The sequence below is a fragment of the Rhinolophus sinicus genome, linkage group LG02 (genome assembly GCF_036562045.2).
Source record: "Rhinolophus sinicus isolate RSC01 linkage group LG02, ASM3656204v1, whole genome shotgun sequence".
Lineage (NCBI taxonomy): Eukaryota > Metazoa > Chordata > Mammalia > Chiroptera > Rhinolophidae > Rhinolophus > Rhinolophus sinicus.
Window position 1 is genome coordinate 132,882,279 of NC_133752.1, and position 22,609 is coordinate 132,904,887.

General features: G+C 33.7%; 1 protein-coding gene across 2 annotated transcripts in view; it reads right to left on the reverse strand.

Moving 5' to 3' along the window:
* Nucleotides 1-825: 825 nt before the first annotated feature.
* Nucleotides 826-22,609, reverse strand: part of TRHDE (thyrotropin releasing hormone degrading enzyme) — a 364,357-nt gene continuing 342,573 nt past the window's right edge. For both annotated transcript variants that reach the window (XM_019748963.2, XM_019748962.2), the window contains 4 exons: nt 17,297-17,464; nt 16,620-16,760; nt 13,210-13,291; nt 826-7,771 (listed from right to left, as the gene is read on the reverse strand). In XM_019748963.2, the coding sequence (XP_019604522.1) occupies nt 7,628-7,771; nt 13,210-13,291; nt 16,620-16,760; nt 17,297-17,464 (535 nt within the window). In that variant the 3' untranslated portion in view covers nt 826-7,627. The remainder of the gene's footprint in view (nt 7,772-13,209; nt 13,292-16,619; nt 16,761-17,296; nt 17,465-22,609) is intronic.

A 22,609-nucleotide genomic window follows, 5' to 3' on the forward strand; every position in this document is an offset into this window, starting at 1 on the left:
CATCCAATTTACATCTTGCAATAGCCATTTTCTGACACATGATCGTTCTGTCACACAACTATCCTTTGAATATTGAAATAAAAAAATTATATAGATATAAATGAGGTTTATATATATATATGATACATACATATACATCTATAGACAGACATCTATATATCTCCAGTATATGTGTATGTGTATACATATATATACATATACATGTAGACATTGGTTCTCATACTAATAGGAGAAGTCTTAATTCTGGCTTGGAAGGCCTTCCATTTCTCATTCTCATGCTCATAGCAGAGGACGATTTCCTATGGTTGTGTAAAGTTTTACGGGTAAGGCTCATATGGTGGCTATGCAGAGTCAAGTTCTAATGTTCTCTGAACAATCCTTAGAAAAACCCAGAGACACTGAAAAATATATTTTGAGTACTACTTATGAGCCCTGGTTATATATATTTTATAGTCCTATTGTTACTGAAAACTGTTCTTGAAATCCAAAGACCCTCACAGTCTGTCGAACGCAGAAAACCTATTAAAAAACCATCTGAAATGCATTTCAGGTGAAATCACTTTTACCAAAGTGCAGATCATTTAATTTACTCTAAAGGCATATAATTAGAATGGAGACCGAATTGGTATTTTTTTTCTCTTTTCACAATATAGCATAAATACATACTTCTTTATCCTAGCTTCAGCATGTGTGTAGCTTTTTATAAAGCCCATTTCAGAGAAGGGAGTGTTTTTTTGTTTTGTTTTGTTTTCTGTTTTCATGGACCTCTACAGTGTGTATACTCAGAAGTTTTTAAATAGGTTCTCAAGGGAAAACAGAGCATAATAAAAAAAAAAGAAGGTATTATTTATCTTGGCCTTATCTGCACATGTCAGAAAATTAAGACAGTGATGAATTATACATTACTGTACAAAATTTTATTATCAGAGGCAAAATTCAAATTTGTTCTGCTTAAAATACAGAAGACAAATTTTCTCATTTAGAAAAATTCATTTTGTTAGTGCTTGGTTATAATGGAATAAAAATTTCATGTTGTACATACTGATTCAATTATTACTGAATAATTTTAAAGGCATACCATAGAGAACATCTGCTAAACTAACACAAGTTATTTATTTGGTAAATGCTTTAGTAACTTGTATTTACTAAAAGATGTTACATTTTTATTTCTAAATTATAAAATAATTAGAAAGAAAAAATTGCTTCCATTTGGCATATTTTAAATAAGTCTGTTCATTTGGGAAATGGTTTTAGGAAAATAAACTTTGTTGCTGAATAAATTCAAGTTCACTCGAAATAGTCCGCATAATATTTTTGTAAGATTATCTGATGAGTGCAGTGGTGTCCAGAAAGCCAATTATGAAAAAGGCAGAATTTATTTTCTTGCTTCAATAACTGGATGGTGCACATGCTTCATAGTCCTAATGTGTTTTAGCTTCATAGTCCTAATTTGTTTTCAGTGAGTATCAAAATATAAAGGGACTAAAAGATAGTAAAAAATGGCAAGTGTATTCATATATGGCAATGTACAAGCAGCATTTAAAAAGATAATGTGAGATTACTGTTATACAATATTTTCAAAGGTAGGATACAACATTTGAGGAGGCATTCATTTGAAAAATGTCTAGGACTTGAGAAATTACATAATAAACCTATTTTAAATAAAACTGAATAACAAAAAAATAATAATACGTGTTCTCACCCAGTAGGTCATAAGTTATGTGAAGGTGGGAACACAATAATGTACAATATTGTGAATTTAGTAGGGGTTAAATGAACAGTGGCTGATCAACATAGAAAATAAATGCACTGCACATCCAAGACAGATATTCTTAACTTCACTGTAACATTTGCTATAAAATAGTTCACTCTTTCATTTATTTTCATGGCATAATAAAAAAAGTGTGCTATTAGAAACAAGTTGACCTGTGCAGAGCTAGATCAAAGCAGTTATCTTAAACTGTATCTATACACAGCAGGCCAGTGAAAAATTTAACTTCAGGTAAATTAAACAGCTGCAGTTCATCTATAGTTCTAAGCAGAGAGAGAGAAATACTTCTCTGACCTCATCACTAAGCAAAATTCTCTAGAGACTAATAGGTCTCCTACACGTGCAGAAAAGAGGTTTAACCTTATCTTTTGATCCACTGGTGAAGAGCTTTGCAATCCAGCCTATCTTTTTATTTATTTTCCATATCTTGGCTGGAGTACCTACTACAAAACCTACTATGGTAGTGTAAAACATCTTGATAAATTTTTTATTGGTGATATGAAGTAACCTTGTTAACAAATGAGAGGCAAACCAGAATGCACTAAGTAACACTTCTTTCAAGTGAGCCAATAACGATGAGAAAGTGAGCTAAGTATCTAATCAAATCTTCTATAGAGACTGGTCTGTATGGATAAGCATTATGTTTCCATTCACGTTGGAGCAGCTTAATGACTAATTTGAGCTGTAGGAGACTTGGGTGTGCAGGATTTTGAATCCCAGCTAATACCTCCCACCAGTTATATAAACTGATCATAACTCTGAGCCTAGTCTCCTCACTAGTAAAATGGAACTGATAACTCTTTATTAGGTTTATCAAATAAGATGACATCTAGAAAATGCTTGGCATTTAGTAGACACTCAAATTTTTGTTCTTTCTCTATATTCTAACTCATTTTAATGTTAATACAGCACAAAAAAAATAATTCAGATTAAAATAAAGGATTGGTCTTTTTTTCTTTTGTCTTAGTATACTAGTACATGAAATGGGAATGTCCAAAAGATAACTATTCAAAATAAAGTCCCTTAACATGCTTTGTTTTCAAAATCTGGATAAAATAATAGTGTCTACTCCTAGGGCCATTTGTGAACTACTTATTTAAAAAGTAAAATGCAGGTAATCACGCATATGCGGTGTACTGCAAATTAGAATATATACTTTCACCAACTACTTACTTTTAGTATTTCAGATACTTGAAACTTCCTTTGAAATAAAATTTCATAAAATTAAAAATAAAAGCTACCAGAGTATACTTTTGTTAAATATATTTTTCTTAAATACAAGCAGCAGAAAACAAAATATTTTAATAAAAAACTTTCTTATTAATTCAAAGCAATTGAACTGAAGGTTGCTTTTACATATTAAAATTTGGAATTCTAGAATATTTTACAGGAACATTTTTGTACTCGAAAGTTCACCTATATTAATTTGAACTAATACATTATTGCCTAGGATAAGAATTATTGAACCTGCTTGAAAAAACATATATGATTAACCCAAAATTAGCACATTGCGACTATACAAATAGTATGCTAAAAACCATTTTAAAAAACTTGAACCACTTTTACATAAGTAGGTTAAACATTCTTCCTGCAACTTACTGATATTATTAAATTGCTCAAACAGCTTTTCTTAAAGATAAATTCCATCCCAATTTATATTTCAACTATAAAATTGAAACTAACTGGTTTTATTATACTTTCTAAATGTTACACATTTCCGTGAAACAGGACTAAGTGGCGTGAAACAAAACAATGAGAATTATCCATAAACATTTTGAGAACTAGTGCACAAAAATAATTGCATAAATTATCCAAACCTAAAAAAGGATTTGGTTCCTTTTCTGTAGCATGTAATTATTTTTTATGTTGCCCTTATTCTGATTGGGTCATTATTTCCTTATGTTTGTTTCACTCATTGTGATGTGAATTCCTTCAGACCTTATTTATCTCTTCCTTCTTTACTTCTCACAAAGTGCTTTGTGAAACAAAAGATGCACAATTTGTTTAATTAACTTGAATTCTGTCATTATATAATTAGCGGTGTCAACTGATAATAATTCAACTACAATCTGTGATAGAGGGAAGAATACAGGAGTGGGACTCTAAATTTCTCATTATATGAGCTTTTACTACTTCTTTAATAGGCATACGTGACTACCTCATGGGCATGCTAAGGAGAATAACTGGGCTATTTCAGGTTTCAGAATTCTTAGAAAAAACTTCCTTGAATTTTTAATAACCAGTAGATTTTTAATTAAATATGTAATGGTAAATTTCTTTAGGAATCCCTTTACTGCATCGAATCCAGTACTACAGTTGCACAAAAATGTGTTATTTCACAATTTAGTCTGCATAGATTTATAAACATTTTACTGAATGCTATTTTCACGGATTTAGGTGGACAACATTTTATCTGTGGTCTGACCATCTGTTACTACAGATAGAGTTTATCAGAGAAATTTGTGTGGAAAATAAATTAGCAGTATTTTAAGGTCATTTAAACAATGTTCACCAGAAGCTAAAAAAGGAAACTATAATCAATATTTTTCATCCTAATATTTGACTACTTATGCTAACCAAAGTGAATGCTGATTAGCATTTCATCCAGTTGTTTGACACCATGTAAATTAGAAATGCAGACTTTTAAAACTAATATGATTATTGTAGATATATTTAATCACATATTTTGATGTTGCTTTCAGTATTTGGAAAATTTCCAACTAGTGAAATGAATAGAGATATTTCAAGTATGTCTTTCTATTTTAGTTGTAGGAAGGGTGTAATGAAAGTCTTAGATTATTGTACCTGTTACCAAAATAACAACCATATAATTTTAAACAGTTCATGTTGCTACTCTGTGCCTCAGTTTTCTCATCAGACTATCAGGGCTAATATAATTTATTGTTTTTGAAGGGAGTTAAATAAAATAGCATGGGTAGTTCTTTGAAAATAAAATGCAATTTATAAATATATCATACAATCTTAATAACCCTGTAAGATATTAGTTGTAATATTTGTAAATTTCACTACCACAAAAATCTCAGTTCTATGATATAATTATTCAATAAATAATATAAACCGAAGTGAGTTTTAAGCTCCAGCTAAAATCCATATTATTGAAATTCAAGAATAAACCTAGCATTGTAGTTATTAGCCTTAGTGGTTGTGCTTGTATATTAAAAAAACTTCAAAGATTATAAGAAACTTTTAAGGGAAAATGTGTCAAAAGAGATAAAACTTTTTATTTACAAGTTACTTAGAGATACTTAATACTCAGTATGGTAAATAACTTAGTTCTTTCTAATTGAAACCAAGTTTTGCTGTTGTACATACATTGGCACAGTAAAGTTTTAAGCCTAGATGTTGGATACTTTCAACAAACTGTTATTTCATGCATATATATGATTTGTAAAACAGACAAAGAAGAGAAAAAAGATAAAAATTCTATGTAGAAAATAGAATTTTATAACTACATTTTACAGAATATTCCAAGAGATATCATTGGTCATTTTATTATTTTGAAAATATTACTTATTTAAACAACTAAAAAACGTTAAAGCCTGATATAATCTTCAACATTTGAAAGGATAACTATTGAAAAATATGTAGAACAAAAATTCCATCTCAATGTCATTGATACCACTTATACTGTTGAACAAGTATTATATGAGGTATTGAACATTGCACATAATTATACACTTAGGATTTGACATTGTAGCTAAACCAGTTGTTCAAGGCCACTAAAATACTGAAAGAGGATTAAGATTATTAACAGTGGGGAGGAAAAAAGAACTTTAACAGCCCTTCTAACTCAAATCTGGAAATGGTGATTTCACTCAAAAGAATGTCACAGCTACTAAGAATTTTCAGTAATTCACAACACAAAACAAGACATCCACCTCTAGTTTTTTATCTTCTCTATTACATGAATCCAGTGGTGACATGGTACATGTTTTGGACTGGCACAGTATTGTGATATTTATTATAGATATGTCTCAGACTCACCCCTTAAGGATTTTGTATATGTGATGAGTACTAATTGAATTTCATTACTTCTGATAGGTGGGATGACGCATAGATTTTATACAAAGCATTACTATGTCTTATTAACACCACATAGAGTACTTAAAAGTCATGTGTTTTAATTGAATGAAGTGCTTGAAAATTTAGGTGTAAATATATATTACCTGCTAAAAAGATAAAATTCAATTTTAGGTGATAACTCATTCCATGAATTAGGAACTACAAACTTACAATAAATCAATGACTCCAGTTTCTAAAATAACTGTTTTTTCCCCAGTGTGCACTGACTATTAGAGTTACAATATTTTCTTTCAGTGATTTGCAAGAAGATTTGGAGGAGTGGAAAACCTCAGGAAAATAGAAAGTGGTCCACAAACATTTGACTTATGTACAGTAGTTGTATTGGTAGTTTATAATGATAAAGAAAATGTGTCAATTTGGAGCATCTGAGCAATGTTTGGAGAGCTGGCCTACTGGGTGAGAAATCATTTATAAACACTTGTGTTACATAACACAAAGCCATGAAAAGGGTGGTCAATGCCAAAGAAAAAGCTTTGCTCAAGAAAAGTAACTTTTCTTCTTAATTGATGGCACAACTGGCATCAAAGGTCATTACAGGCTAATAGACCCTCTTGAGGTATGGTTGTTTAATGGAGGATTAGGTTCACAGACACAAAACCAACACACAGAGAGAGTTTTGAACTCTCTGGATCACCCAACATGAGAAGGAAAACCAAACAAGATGAAAAATAAATATTTTTGCAGCACTAACAATTACTAAATATGCACAATTGTTTTATGCAACAGGAAGTTGGACAAAAAGGATGACAAAATCTATATTTGGAAAGTGAGGTGGCCACTTACTTAGGAGAATTAGAACAATGTTGAGTTTATACATAAATTTTGTTTGAATTCATTTTTATGTAGTAGAATAGACAATTGTTCAGGAAGTAGATGACAAAGATCCGTAACAGTTGAGAAATTTAGTCAGGAAATTGTCAGGAACGACAGTGTTGAGATAAATTCTTTTCAGCCTTTTCTAAGTTTGCATTAGTCTATAAAAAGAGATAAATTTTCTTTGATCTGAAGAGATTCTTTGTAGAAGTGCAGTGTACAACATACTATATACACATGGGGCTTCCCTATGTACATATACATATGCATACACTATCGATATGCCTTTTTAAATGTATACACAGATTTAACTCAAAGAAAATGAGTTAGCAATACAGTAATCATTGCAAGACAATCCAAGTGCTGAAATAAGTGACACTGATCACTTAAAGGGCTATTTTACTTCTTACAATGCCCCAAACTAAGAATATAATTCCCTTTCTTTAGTGTTTCTTTCATTGCAACACTGATTGTCATAGATAATCTTTGTGCTTTTGCATAATGCCCATCCTGGAGGTAACATATATTCACATACAGCATTGGACATTTTAAATAAGCATGCTGGAACACAGGCAGGACCATACAACCATGCACAAATTATTCTGAACACGTGTTTCCAAACTTACTGCAACACCAACATGCACCACTATCATATTTGGTCCTGGAGAGCAAGGAATGTACAGCTGAAGCAATCATGGCTAGTTTCACTTGCAAGAGTTTCTTTAGAGAAGGACACCCAGTAGAGAAACAAAACAGAATGAATGAAGCACACACACACACACACACACACACACACTCCCTCAAAACCAACAATTAAAAAAAATTTCCTCCCACACGTTAACACTGAAAATCTGGCCATTTCCATGTAGCATATTTTCCTCATTCCACAGAAAGCAGGTCTTCCCACAAAATTCTGAGCTGACTGGTGTATGACATATACTAGTGTCTCAGAGCTTTTCCTAACCATTGGAAAAGCTCGTCTTGGTAAAGCATTTTCCAGCGCACGTTGGCTTCCACTGTTTCCACCGCTCTGGAGAAAGAAGCAGCAGCTACTCCATCATAGTTCTTCATAAAGTTCTTTAGCTGGAAATAGACATTTTAACATGGTAAATATGCATGTCTTAACATGAACTCATGTCTAACATATGCAAGCAAGAATCTATTTGAAACAATGTGCCACAGTCACTGAAGGAGGTATATTTATTATGTGGAGCGGGTTTAGTAATGAAACACAACAGAACAGAGTGTATCCATTGGGTGTGATTTCTTTTGGAACTGAAAGAAAAAACTGAGTGGACATTACAGTTTAAATAACTCCAAATTCAGCTTCTTGTTTCATAAATAACTATTAAAACAGACATATTTTTCTTTTCATCATAGGTTGAAGGGATTGTGACAAAGTTGAGTTCTAATTACAAAGCATATTCAATAGACAGAACAGCCTTAAACACTGAATATAAGGATCAAGCTCATTTTTTGTTTGTTTGTAGAGAGAAGATATTCTTTATCTTCTCCAAATAAGCATGATGAGGGCAAGCATTATGATGGCAAGGAATTACCAAAGTTATTGGGTGGTGGGGAAAAAGTAATGATGATATAAAAACTGGATGATTAAATGGCATTGCAATAACCTGAATAACTACATATAGAAAGAATGAAGCAGGAATGTAGTCTCATTTAGCTAGAGAATTTGAGATTTAATTAAAATAAGTTATAATTTTTAAAAATTGTGTCCTAATTTTTATGGAAATAAGATTTTCTCTACAGAATTCACACACTTTAGGCGTGCTCGAGGATTTTATCTCAAGATTCAATACTAGCAGTTTTTCTTTCTAGTTGATATGTCTTAAGAAACTGGCAACCAACCAACAATGTGGTGCTAATAGACAAATGTGAAAACTCAGCTTGCAACACAGAAACATTATGTGGTGTAATTAGTGTGGGGTGTGATTCATTTACACGGTGGGCACCACATGGAAGATAAGCCAGGAGGGAAATGCAGTGTGTGAAGATTGGCACAAGCACAACCAAGGAGAACGGGAGCGGGGGAGGAGGGAGTATTTAAAATGGAGTTAATTATACACTGAATTAATCTAAAAATTGGTTCATGGATATCTTGGTTTGTTTATGACAGGGTTATTTTGTTAACATGATACTAATGGTTTTTCTCAAATTTTATCCTCTACTTTCTTGCAAACCCACGTCCCAGTGCTTTAGCAATGGATAACCATATACTATACACTTTGCAAGAGTTCAAAAAGCTTTGATAACAAACCTGTAATATTTTATAAGATCCAATGTATAACAAAGATTTATCAGTGCTATCCTTATAACGAATTTGACATTTGACCAAATTCACACATACAAAGGAAAGAGGAAGGGAAGGGATTGGAATTTACTGAATAGCTCCAATATTATGGCATACACATGTGCTGTATATGCTGTGCCATACACATGTACCTGGAACATGTATGCATATATAAGAAAGAAGTCTAATGGAAGTACTTGAGTCATATTTTAAAATTCTAGCTGATTAATCCAATAATTCATTTGTATTTATATATTTATGTTCGGACTCATTCAGTCTATAGCCCTAAAGCAGCAAATAATACATTTTGATCTAAGTTTTGCATTTTGTGTTTCAATTTATACAAAAACATGTACATTACATATGTAGGAGGTCTGACAACTAAGTTCACAAACTTGTTGCTAACCTTTTTTGATATCAGAGGGATTATTGATTATGATGTTGTACAACTGGACCAACAACCAATTTTACTATTTGGAAGTGCTGAAAAGGCTGAGTGAAAAAGTCAGATGACCTGAACATTTTGGCAACAATTCATGGCTCTTGCCTCACAACAGCACTGTCTGTGAGGGAGGTTTTAGCCAGTAAACAAATAACTGTATTGGAACACCCTCCATACTCACCTGATCTGCCCCCCAATGACTAGGGTGGACTAGGCGCTGGCATTGGTGCATAGCTCCCCAAGGGGAGTACTTGGAAGGTGACTGTAGTAATATTCAGCAATGAGGTATGTAACACTTTTTCTTGAATGCATTCGCGAACTTAATTGTCCGACCTCGTACATAACAGTGTCATTATTTACACAATATATGTGAATCAGGAAAAAAATTCATCTACCCCTTTAACACATGTTCTGCTTTATTACATAGTTTCCCAGGCAGTCACTGAATATGCCAGATAGTGAAAATGACCCTTCGGCCACTTCGATTCTATGGAGCATGCTCTTGGCCTCTTGATGAGATAGCAAGCCAGCCTGAACACATGAAGTAAAACTCTTAAGTCTTCCTCAAAGGCAAACTATGGATTTGAATATGAATGTGCTATTTACACAATAGTAGGTCAGACTATCTTGCAAGAAGATTCATTTCTTAAATCACTATTTTGGTACACAAAATACTGCACTCAGAGAGCCTGAGGTGACTCACATGAATTTTAGGAATAGCTTATTCATCAGAATACATCTGGCCCACTTTCCATAGTTGGCACACATTGATCTTATGCCCTGTATTCCTCCACAGCTCTTCTGGCAAAGAGGTGGGCAGAGCAGCCCTCTAACTGGTCCTAGGGTGTGAACACAGCGTCTTCCAGACCCTGTCACACTAGAGGCCATGGGGTAGATGGAAGACATTTGGCATTCCAGTTTGCTTATTTCTGCATCTCTTTGGTAGGTTTTCTGCTGTTGTTAGTTTTTATTGTCGTGCTTTCCTAAATATGCATGTGATCTTATGCTTTTATTTGAACGTGTTGTAAGTTTAGATATTTTTATAAAATAACATTTAGTAAGATGTCAGAGTTGTTTGTGTCCCCTGTTCTTCACAGCATAAAATTTCTAGATATGTTTGTTAGTTTCTCTATTAAAAAAAAACATTTTAACATTTATAAAACTCTTATGTTAGGTACCTTAGATCCTAAACATCACAAAATATACTATTTGTACTGTAAATTGCAAAACATAATATACCTTAGTGACCATATCAATGAATTGGATTAGCTATTGTCCTTAGATGAGATCTGTATTTTCACATTAAAACTGTACATGGGATGTCTGGTGCATGGGATCTATATTCTTCCACAACCGTGTTGTGTGTTAGGTTCAAGAGGCAGCAAAATGACTGCGGAGAAGGATTGCTGAATGGACATTAGTACGGAAAAATGGCAAGGGCCTCTGAGGTTCCACATGGTGGGGCTTCCATTAGTTTAAAATTAAGGAAATAGTGTACTGTCTCATGGAGAAATATTGTTCAAATTGCTAGAGCCATGGAATTCAAGGAAATTGCCAGTTTCAGTTTCTAGAATGCAGTTCTGGGGATGGAACCATGGCACAATATAAGTATCTCTACTTACTGGTCCTGAAGCTGGTGGGGGTCATTCAAATCTCAAATGAGTTTTCAGAATTCATAAATATACTGATTCCTTTTTGATCTACTAACTGTTGAAATAAGAATATGCTATATCCAAAGGCAGCACATTGGGTTTTCTGCTTACAAGGATGATTGCTTACAGAGAACGAGATTGAAATTTCCTCAGCCCCTAATTATTTATGAAAGGGAGTTATCAGCACTACAAGTTAAACCCCCATCCCACCTAACAAGAGTGGCCCCCAATCCTACCGTGGACTAGATAATGACAGTATAGGAAAGCCTCAGGCCACAGTTGTTAAACTAGAAATGTCAGAGCCAGCAGCTGTGTCCTGATGGAATGCATCCCTCCTGCCACTTGGAGCCTCTATTGTGAAGTTAGCTGCTTTGTACATAACAGAGTAAAAGTCACAACTCAGTTTCAGTTCTGAAATTTCACCTTTCATTATAGGGATAGGTTGGAATATGTCCAATGGAAATTAAATCAAGTGTAAAAAATGAAATATGTAAGTGAAATATGTAAAACCAAATGGCCAGTATATGATAAATTCAATTAAATGTCCATTTAAAAGATGTCTGTTTGTTTTTTCCCCATGACCTGGGTATTACTGAAACAAGGAAAATAGGAAAGACACAAAGAGTTAGAGGCTAGAAAAAGAGGAAAAAGGGACAAGAGAGAATCAGGGAGAGGGGGGGAAGGGGAAGAAGACAGGAGAGAAGCTGGGAGAAGGCAGGCAGCAATAAGGAAGAGAGAGAGGAGGGAAGAGATTTTTCACTTCCGCACTCACTTCAACCGCTGCGCAGGTCGTGACTAAATGAGTCTTTCACTCCCAAGTTATTGAATGTAAAATCATGAAATTAAAAGGACTTCATTTAAATACAGAGTAAATGGGAAGCAATCATTAATTTAATGACCTTTCTGCTTCGTATGGATATGAAAAAAGCCCTTCCCATTTAGCTTCTTTTATTAAAAAATATAGTGAAACATGTGCTGGGGCTTTCAAAACTAAATCCTTCAGGGTTGGGAACACATGTAGCAGGGATAAAAATTGAATTTCAAATAATTACAATGAGAGACTTAGCTTAGCTTAGCTCATGGTGTGAAAGAATCCAAGTTAGTGCATGGGGAACGATCATACAAAATTGAGCAATAGCAGAAGATATTAGGGATGGTGCCAGGGTGGGTGCTTCTGGAGGACTGCTGGCTCAATGTGATTAGCTCTGTGTCACAGCATCGGGCATTCATTCCGTCAGTGAACACCAAGGGAACCGTGGCTCAGTGACAAATCTCAGCTAGATTTTATAATGGAGGAGAGCAGGAGGTGAAAAAGAGATAGATGTTTGGAGCCCCACTCATCATTTAAAAGTGTCTATATTTTGTTCCTTCCTACTACTTACTTACCCTTTCCCATTTCACACCTCTCTCTACTAGAGATGTAGGTAGTCAAAACAGTAGCTGGTTCCCAGAGAAATAAACCAGAGAAAAAAAGGAAATATTAGATACTCCACAAAATGGACACTCGTGCTAAAAATGAAGTTTATTTTCATTAATGAAATTCTTTAGTGATTGTACCAAGCAGAATTTTAAAACAAATTATTAATCTCAATATATATTGTCAGATACACTCCCTTCCAACATATGAATTCATTCCATTCAACAGACTGGATAGCATGAAGCATTATTACCACATCTAGTTATCCATTCTCTGTATGGACCCAAGCACAAAGGAGTGAGACTCAGGTTCTGTACCTCAACCTCAACCTTGGTCTTCTGTATCCAAATACTCAAGTCATTGTGACGGGATAATTTTGTTGTTTCGAGGATCCTAAACTGGGTTCACAGAATCAGCTGATGAGCAGTTAATTGTACCCAAGATATCTGGACTGGATTCTGAATCCCCCAGTTTGAGAATCTTTATATTCAAACACTTCTCCCAGGCATTTAATGTTTAATATGTTAAAATTACCTTAATAATGAATTGAGTAAAGACTTTAGCATGTGTGTGTGTGTGTGTGTGTGTGTGTGTGTGTTAAAGAAATGGGTATGAATCTATTGGAAAGAAATGGTTGAAGTAAATGTATAATTTCATATGTTTATAAAAGAAAAGCATTAGAACTCATCTTAAAATATTTACCTCTTTGAGTTCACCTTCAGTATTGAGAAATTCTGTAACTCCACTGATAAGTTTGGAATTCATAAATAATGCCTCTCCATACCTCAAAAGATAAAAAAAAAAAAGTTTTAATGTTAATACAGGCAGTAATTTAAGAAATAATACAATAAAGACTTTTCGGAATCTTTTGCAAAGGTTCCATTTGACCGGTGCAGTCTCAATGCCATTAAGATCTCGGAGCATTCAAAATCATTCCTCTAAGGGAGTCAGAGAAGTGCCAAAGAGCTGTGTCTGTGAGATACCAGTACAGGCCACCTGATTTGGCTCACGATTTCTAAGAGAGGTCTAAATTGTAGTAAGTTAAAAACAAAAACGAAACAAAACAAAAAACCTTCTAAAAGTAGATTTAGGAATTGCTGTTATATTCCCAATCTGAGACCTGAGGAGGAATTATTTTTAAAACGTTTCAACTTTAAAGTTACCTAGCTCATTATAAGGGAACATAATCCCAACAAAGGAAACAGGACTGCAAGACAAATTTGGGCATTGTCAGATGTCACACAGATTCTTTGGTCTGGTCAGTCGTAATTGACATTGGCAGTCTCTTTTTCATGCTTAGAAACAGCCAAATTTCTTAAAAATGCTTCTAAAAATATTAGCTTTTTTTTTTTTAATGTGGGTAGTAAAATAAAATATCAAGTTGTTGACTTGAATTGCATAATCCTTCTACTACAAGCATAATTCCTTGACTCACGGACCAAGGTAAGGAACAATTTGTGTCTGTGAGTTAGAAAGATTTCTCATTTAATTGACTTGTCTCCACTGTGCTAACGATACCTATCACAGGCTATCATACTCTTAGAATTAAGAAAAGTACACCAACAATAAGATTTAGAGTTTTTGGAAGCAGAGGTCCAGCCACTGTTACAGTAAGTTTTGTAATATTGCTGTTACTTGTGGGACCTTAAGTAATTTAGTTTTTGAAGCCTCAGTTTCCTCATCTGTAAAATGAGGGAACTAAACTGGACAACTGTCATAATTTGTTATAATTCTAACGTTTAACTATTCCATGGGAAAATGTTAGCTAAATAAAATAAACAGGCATTCAATAATAATATAAGTAATCATTAGTAATCCCTCTGTGGTTACAGATATGGCTTACTGTCTAGGAATGAAAATAATTCCTAGAGTGTTTTGCTTATACTTTGCTTACACTCATGTGAGGATGAATAAGGCACAATTCCTTCCTTGAAGGTATTATACTATCTAGAATTGTAAGCAGATAATTTCCATTTATTGTGATTAAATGTGCTGATCATACAATTACACACCTTGTTCAGAGAAGGTCTCTGTAGCTGTGGGATCTTGGGAAACGATTCAGGGAGATGGTGGCATATAGATTGAGTAGGGAGTAGTTCTGAACATCAAGGAAGAAAGTAAATTCTGGCAGAGGACCAACGTAAACAAAGGGAAGGAGGTCTGAAACAACATGGTGTGTGCAGACAACTACAAGCATTTGGTATTAAGAATGTATGAATTGTGAAGCAAGGGATAGCAGAATAAAACACTGAGGGGTCAGTCAGAGGACTTAAGGAGCTTAGATTGTCAGTGTGGCACAGAATCATTGAAGTTTTTACTTCAGGGGAATGGCACTTTTTTTTCAGAGTGATTCTTGGAACAAAGGGAAAAGGGGTGTGTGTGTGTGTGTTGGACATAATTATAGAGGCAGGGAGACAGAGGCTATTGTTAAGTGTAGTAGTAAGAGGGAAGAACCTGCACTAGGGGCAGTGGTAGCAGGAAAGAGGAATAATTCAAGAAACATTTAGGAACTGTTAAATTGACAAGACCTCAAGCCTAATTGTTACATATAGCAAGGGAAAAGAAGAGCCATATGTAGATTTCCAGATGTCTGGGTTGAACAATTGGTGAATAGTCATATTGTTTGCTGAGAAAAGGAAGACAAGAGGAAAATGATAGGTTTAGCTTTGCAGGTACACCTCAGTAGGGGATCACCACAGGTCACGATCTATTATAGGGTGATGCACAGGTTAAATGTCTGAGTTAGAGATACAGATTTAAGAATGATTGAAACCATCGGAATATATGGCAAGTGAGAATCTGCAGGGCAGGAAGTAAGGAGACCAGTGGACAGCACCCCCCTGACCTCAAATGTTCAAGGATTGACCGAGGAGTAGGAGTAGATAAAGACAATTCTGTTTGTCAAGATAAACACAGCCCTATCTGTAGATATGCTAAAACCTCAACCTTTCTACCTTTTGATTAGAGATCATGAACTCTGAGACAAAACAGGCATATCAGGAACTAAACCTCTCTTGGTAGGGACTAAACTATATATACATTACATTGAACTCTGATCTATAAAATCACTCCCTAAAGAAACTCAGTGTGTTCGTAAATATTTAATATTCTTTATAATGAGCATAATGAGCTTGTATACATTAATTTCATCTTGTGTCACGTGCATGACAACAAAGCACGTTCTAATCTTCCAATCATTCTAATTTCTGAGTTGAAAGTACGAAAAAGCCAATGTACTTCCTAGGAATATCAATGCTTTCTGACAATAAAATATCTGTAGCTAGAAACGGGTTTTAATATGACACATCCATTCAAATTGAACTCTTTATATGAGGGCAACTGATAAAGTGTACGCTTTAAAAATAAAGTTTATATTTCCATTTTTTAAGAGACAGAACAGTAGGTCTGAACACTATTTGGGGACATTTAATTTGAGAATGTGCAGCATTTACATGCTCTATAATAAATTTAATTTTAAAATGCCATTGAGATTATCAGAGCACTAAATTAACATTTATTATAATATATTTAAATATATCATAAAATATTTCCTATAATTGAGGCTGAAGGATTCTCACCATGAAACAAGATGTCTCAGGAATGAATTCAACTGCCAACTAGAAGTATACAATGATTTGAATATTCCTTCCTATATCATGGTTTTACTTTAGGTATTTTATGATTTTATAGTCAAAAGAAATTTAAAACAATTCTACAGAAGTAATTAAAGTTGTGTTGTTATAATGCCAGTATATCTGATTTATAAATATATTTTTTTATAATGCGTTCAGGACATAGGTGTTTTATGATACAATTTCTTCACCCTTGGAGAGTTTGATAGATTTTTCCAGGGACGTTGCATTGCTAAAACTTTCACTCCTTATATTTCCATATATAATTAGTTATCAATTTTAATAAATGAATAATTTTATAAAATTGTTAAAATAATTCTGACTTTCACAGGAGTGGCAACACCCATCTTGGTTGAGTATTTTAAAATCTAATTCTATTATGTGGACCTTTATTCGAACACAAAAAGTTGGGCTTTTATCTCTCATATGTCACTTTTAATTTACTCACTCAAGTAGAAATGACTGAACTCTTATATCTACCTGGTATTTAATATCTTCCACTTATCTCTGAAAAACTTCCAGGCCAGGTCCCGGCCATGTGGATTTCGTGCTACGTGGATTATCACATCGATTGCATCTTGATCCAGCACCACCTCAGAATTCAGTGACAGATTCAGAAGCCTTTAAGGATAAAATTGTGAGAAAATTTTTACTCAAACAACTTAAACATTTGTATAAAATTACATGATTTAATTTATCATATTCCTCAAGAGAATAGTCCAGTGTAAACTTTATTAATGCAAATTGATCAATAGAATAATTTTCTGGTTATTAAAGAAGAAAGATCAAATTCATAGTATGTTAATTAATATATTAATTACATTCTGAAATAAATCTTGTGCAAGAAGAAGTCACAATTCTGGTTTGATGATGCAAACGTACTTTAAAAATTATTTATGGTAAATACTTCCTTTTATATTGACATATTGTCTAACATGTGTGAATAAAGGTATATAACAAATGAGTTAGAAACAAAATTATATCTTTCAAGTCACCTAGCTTTAGTCATGTTCACAGATCAATTTTCCTTAGATCTAGGCAGATATATTTCATAGTAACTAGCATATATTCAAGGAAATAAAATCAACTTCAGAACAGTTTGATAAACAGAAAATGTTTTCATTACACAAGTAAATTTAGAACATTAATTGACCCACCTATTTAATAAATTCCTGTCATCACTGCAAGTTAAGGCTTCCAATAATATTTTCTTCTCAGAAACTGCCGTGGTGGAGTGGAATTTCATCCATATGAACTCCCAGACATCTTCATCTAGCAGTGAAACTCCTGTACAGTACACGATGTCTCTAACATTTAGTGGTATTCTAAAGAAGCAACCCATGGTGATGTTCTGTTAATTAAAAGCTCCATAGTATTTAAAATAAAGACAGACGTTTTACTACAGTCAGTTTTTAAAAGATGATTTTGTTAATTAGATTTTACCTGAAAGAGAATAATACTATATAGTAACAATACTCAAAAATATTGGTGACTGAATGAATAAAATAATGTATTCTATTTAAAACTAGTTTTGAATGCAGCATTTGTTTTCACTCTCAAAACTATGTATATATTTAAACAAACAAAAAAAGGAACATAAGAACTTAAGAAACCAATAAAAATAGGGTGCTTTATATTTTCACCAACATGAATATACTTATCAACCAAAGACTTTGCTCTCACAGTGATAAACCCAAGAATGACAAGAAAGCACTGGTTGAAAAGACTAATTCGGGTAAAACAGAAACATTTTCTCCTAAATTCTTGGAAATTTTTTTCTAAAATTATTTTCCTCAAATAGTTCTCTAAATTTTGGAGCCTAAAAAATTATTACACAGATAATAAACAAATAAAATATAAATAGCAAATTTTGAGAAAGCAAAAAGTTCTTTTTCCCTATGTTTATAAAGGTGACTATAAAAATAGACTAGATTTTGACTTTGATTCCAAAATAAATGTTACAGTAGGAAACTGTTAGTGGACTTAAACAGTCTTGGCTATTTATAAGATGTAAATTCTCATGTGTACTTTGCCATAGCAAATTTTTACTAAACATTGTTCTTTCAAGTTTCAGTCTATACCCATTTAAAAAACTTAATTTTCTAAAAGAACACTCCAATACTTAAAAAAAGTTAAAAATGTATTTCTGCTTTGTGCAATATTCAGTAATCTATTATTAAAATTTCTCATCTATAATTTGAATGTGGCTAATAATAAGAGACGCTTTCTCTGGATAACAAGATAAATCAATCCCTTGTGAAGATTTAGGACTCTGATGGTTAAAACATTGCTATCGTTAAAGGAGTATTTGGAAAACTGGAGAAACTGTCAAATAATTATCAGTAAGATGATCGTCATTTTGTTCTGTTAAGCAGCTAAGTAGGGCTGCAATCAGGATACAGAGGACTGTGCAGGGTACCGTTTGTGTAGAGTTGTTAGACGTTTCATACAAATTCATGGTTCCCAGAAATGGCTAAAACTGTGTTATTCTGTCTTTTCTTGCAAGAAATTAAAGTGTTTGGAGAAAAATTACTTTAACTTTGCTAACTGAAACCTTTTCTCTCTGTGGTATTAGAAGGCAAGCATTTTTGTTTGTTTGTTTCATTTGTTAAGGAAACAAAAGGAATACAGACATCAGAAGACACCAGCAAAGAGTTGCACGTCTTTCTGCTGTCTTCCCTCTTCACCCAGGAGCCCCATGAAAAAAGTACCAACAATAGTTTCCCTAGGTTGGTGAAACCTTCTCTCTGTTCTGTATATGACTGTTGGCCACACAGTACATTTGACATCACTAAGGAAAACATTGCCACCACATTTGAAAGAATGTGTGACTCCTGCTAGACACAACATAAGATTACAAAGATGCCTCCATGTGTACTAACTGCAATAAGAAAGCTAAACAATCTAGAAAAGAGGATGAGTCTTTGCTTCCAAAAATTACAGGCTACAGAGCACAACACTGTCTTATTGTCATGACTTTAGCCAAGAGATCAATATAAAAATACACAAGGTATAATAACAATATGTCTATTATAATCATCAACTCTTCGATCATTGCATATTTTCTTAATGTTAGACATAATAGTTACAGGTTACTTTCTAAGCGAAATTCATTAAGTTGTTAATATACCAAAGAGAGTACAGAATAGGGTCCACTGAATTAGGTTTGTTACTGTCTATAAAACCAGTCCCCATTAGCAATGGTTTCAAGTAGAAAAAACAGACAGAAATATAGAAGAGGGAAAAAAAATAAAAGGGTAAAGCAGGTATTAAACTATGTTCCGTAGAACTAACTTAAATGCCATATACTATAATCAGTAGCATCAGTCAATATTTTTGTTATTCAGTGATTGCTACTGGTAGATGCTGACCTGTGTAAGACGCATACACAAACAACTAAATGGATTGGCCTGGCGAAAGCCCTGGACACTGGCTAAAGGGGCATCACAGATAAAAAATAACAGTTTTATGCAATACTATGTTTCAGGGTACCCGTCTTATTTTATTTAGTCTATATAATAAGATCATGATGTGTCTATTTTAAACTTACTTTTGCAAGACAGGGACCTCTGTTCAAAGGGAGGGTACTATGCACAATAACTGCTACCCAGTAAGGTGAGAACTAGGATGAGCTGTACATGTAAGGCATTATTCTTATTAGCCTAGAGATGGCTAATGACAATGAAAATAAGGTATATTTATTTCTATTATTAGTAATACTCAAATAATTGTCACTGAATTCTGATTTTTGTTGTTCAATCAAATGCCATCTGATAAAAAGTAAAAACAAGAAAAAGTTTTTTAAAAAAATATACTCTGTCCTTTAAGAGGGTATTATCACCAAGCCCTGGACCTAACCAGTGGGCTGCAAAGTAATATCAATGCATCTAACCTATAATTCTCTTAGTGCTGAACTGGCCACAGATGTCACCTCTAACCTCTTTTTAAATTATATATATAATCCGCGGTATAATCAGTCATCTTTGAGACATATTCAATATTGGCAAGACTGTTTTTCCAACCATAAGTATTCATTCTGTTCGCTGAAGTGATCTTTGTTAAAATGCAGCCACTGGGTAACCGAAAGGACATAGGCTAGCAGAGTATTTAAGGAGCTGCTATGTGGCCAGCTGGTAATCCACAGAGGAAGCAGAAGAAATCTTGAATGGAGACCCAGCATGAAATGGCAGACAGACCACCCTGAAGGAAACTCACAAAAGTTCTCCTGGGCAAAGGAGACCTTTGAAAGTAAAGTTGCCCAGACCAGTGGCAGATTCCGTATCTGAAGCTGAAGCTACAAACCGAGAGAAAGACCGCATCATTTGGACGTGCTCTGCAAAAAACTGCAGGTCAGCATCCAGGCTTGTCAGCAGCTGTCCCTCTGTGCATAGCAGATGTGTCAAATGTGATTACTATGAAAATGGGACTCACATATGTCTATACATCTAAAGCCTGTTGATGGTCCACTGAAAAATAGCCCCCAGTCTTAGCTACAAATCCACAAAATCTCAGGAAAGAAATAACTCTATTAGCAGATGCTAGGAGGTACGCACTGCTTAAGGTTCCTAAGCCTCCTTAAAAGAGCATGAACAGAGCTGATTAGATGGAGAATACCGCTCTGATTTTTCCAGCATCTCTTCCCACCCATCAATTCCTCATCTTCCTCACCCACCTACCAGATAAAGAGTCAATGTATAGTTCACAAGATGATTTGTACTCATCACCGTAAATAAAACAAGACTGGAAAGCGCTGAATCTGCCAAGAACCTTTGGTCCCCAATAATTTCCATTGTTAATGAACTCCCCTCCCCCACCTTTGTGGCTACATTTGTCAAGATATTCTAATAACATTTTAGCAAAATAATTGCTCTGGGGAGAGTTTAAGATCTCAGTGTATAAACCGAAGTCATTAGGAACAAATGAAAAAGCTCATTTGTTTGTAAAGCATGAGTTGGTAAACCCACAGATCCCATAGTTATGAACAGTACAAATGAGTCCTGTGAGATTCTTGATGTCAGGATTACAGGGAGAGAGGGCCTCTTCTCATGAACATAGAAATTATTTATGAAAATGTGAATATCCCCACAGTCATTTCTCTTTAACTGCTCCTCAGAAGTAAATATTTTAATGGGATTTTATCATCTGGGAAAGAAAGCCGTGCTAGTTTTTCTCTAGGTGTGGTATACACCATAAACGTGAGCGGGAGCTAGTCTCTCCTAGCTGCCTTCATCTGAGATGAATGGGGTAATGTTTAGCCAAAAGGAAGTGCCTTAATTTTACTAGGGTACTAACATTGCAGAAATTATTACCTAATTAGTGTAACTTGTACTATACTATATATTTTTTAATTCTATTCTCCATTTAAATAAGATCATGACATGAGTTCATTTGTATGATACAAGTTTTAAAGCATAAAAGTTCAGTACATCATTGTGAAGTAATTTAATGTTGTATTTTGTTGGTGTTTACCTTTTTTTTCACCTTGCCTAAAGCAAATGCCTAAAAACTATAAGTTTGGGGAGGAGCCAAAAAATTAAGCAGGTAGAAAAATAAAGGCATGCATCTTTTAGGAATAATTTTTACTGAATTTGATAACAATGATGGTGAAATGGACCTAACACTTTAAATCATAGTAAATTGGTACTTTAGTTATTAAATGGAAAATTGTGAAGTCGATTGATAAATTACGAAAAATAATGAGGAAAATTTCCTAAGATTTTGCTGTGAAAGTTTTCATTGCTGCATTGTTTCTTAAGGTAAAAAAATCAGGATTCATCTAAAATAATAATAAGGGGTTGGTTTAAGATAAAAATAGCAACTAAGAATGATATCATAGATTAATATTTAATGATGTGGTAAATATATTATTTAACATGATGAGCTATATTAAGGACAGAGAATATGATGAGACATATAAGAACAGAGTATACTACATATATAATATAACTGTGTTATGTTTGAAAAACCATAATGTGTATGTTAGGAAGACATAAAGGGTAAACAAGAGAATATTAACATTTGCCTTTGGATTTGGCGACCATATAATAAATAATCAGTCTTTGTTTTTTTTAAGTCATATATTTCAAATTTTATAATTTAATAACTTTTATAATTACTTTGGAAATAGGATAAGTAAATGTATAATTATATTTATAAAGGTAAGATTCTGTAATTACTAGAATAAATTATATTCCAATATAGAAAAATGCTATTAAATAAGATATAGAAATAATTCTGATGATACAGTTAATGTGTCTCCCATAGGAAACTACTACTTGACAGAGAGAAAAAAAATCACCCAATTTTAAAATATAAATTTGAACCAGTAAGTGCCTCTAGGACTGGGCAAGTCAAGGTCATTGCTTTGGGCTTCATTTTTCATTCTAATTGGACGAGGCGATAGTACATGAGTTCTAAGGTCCCTTTCCATTCTGTTAGTACAAGATTCTTTTCATCAGTAATCGTATTAA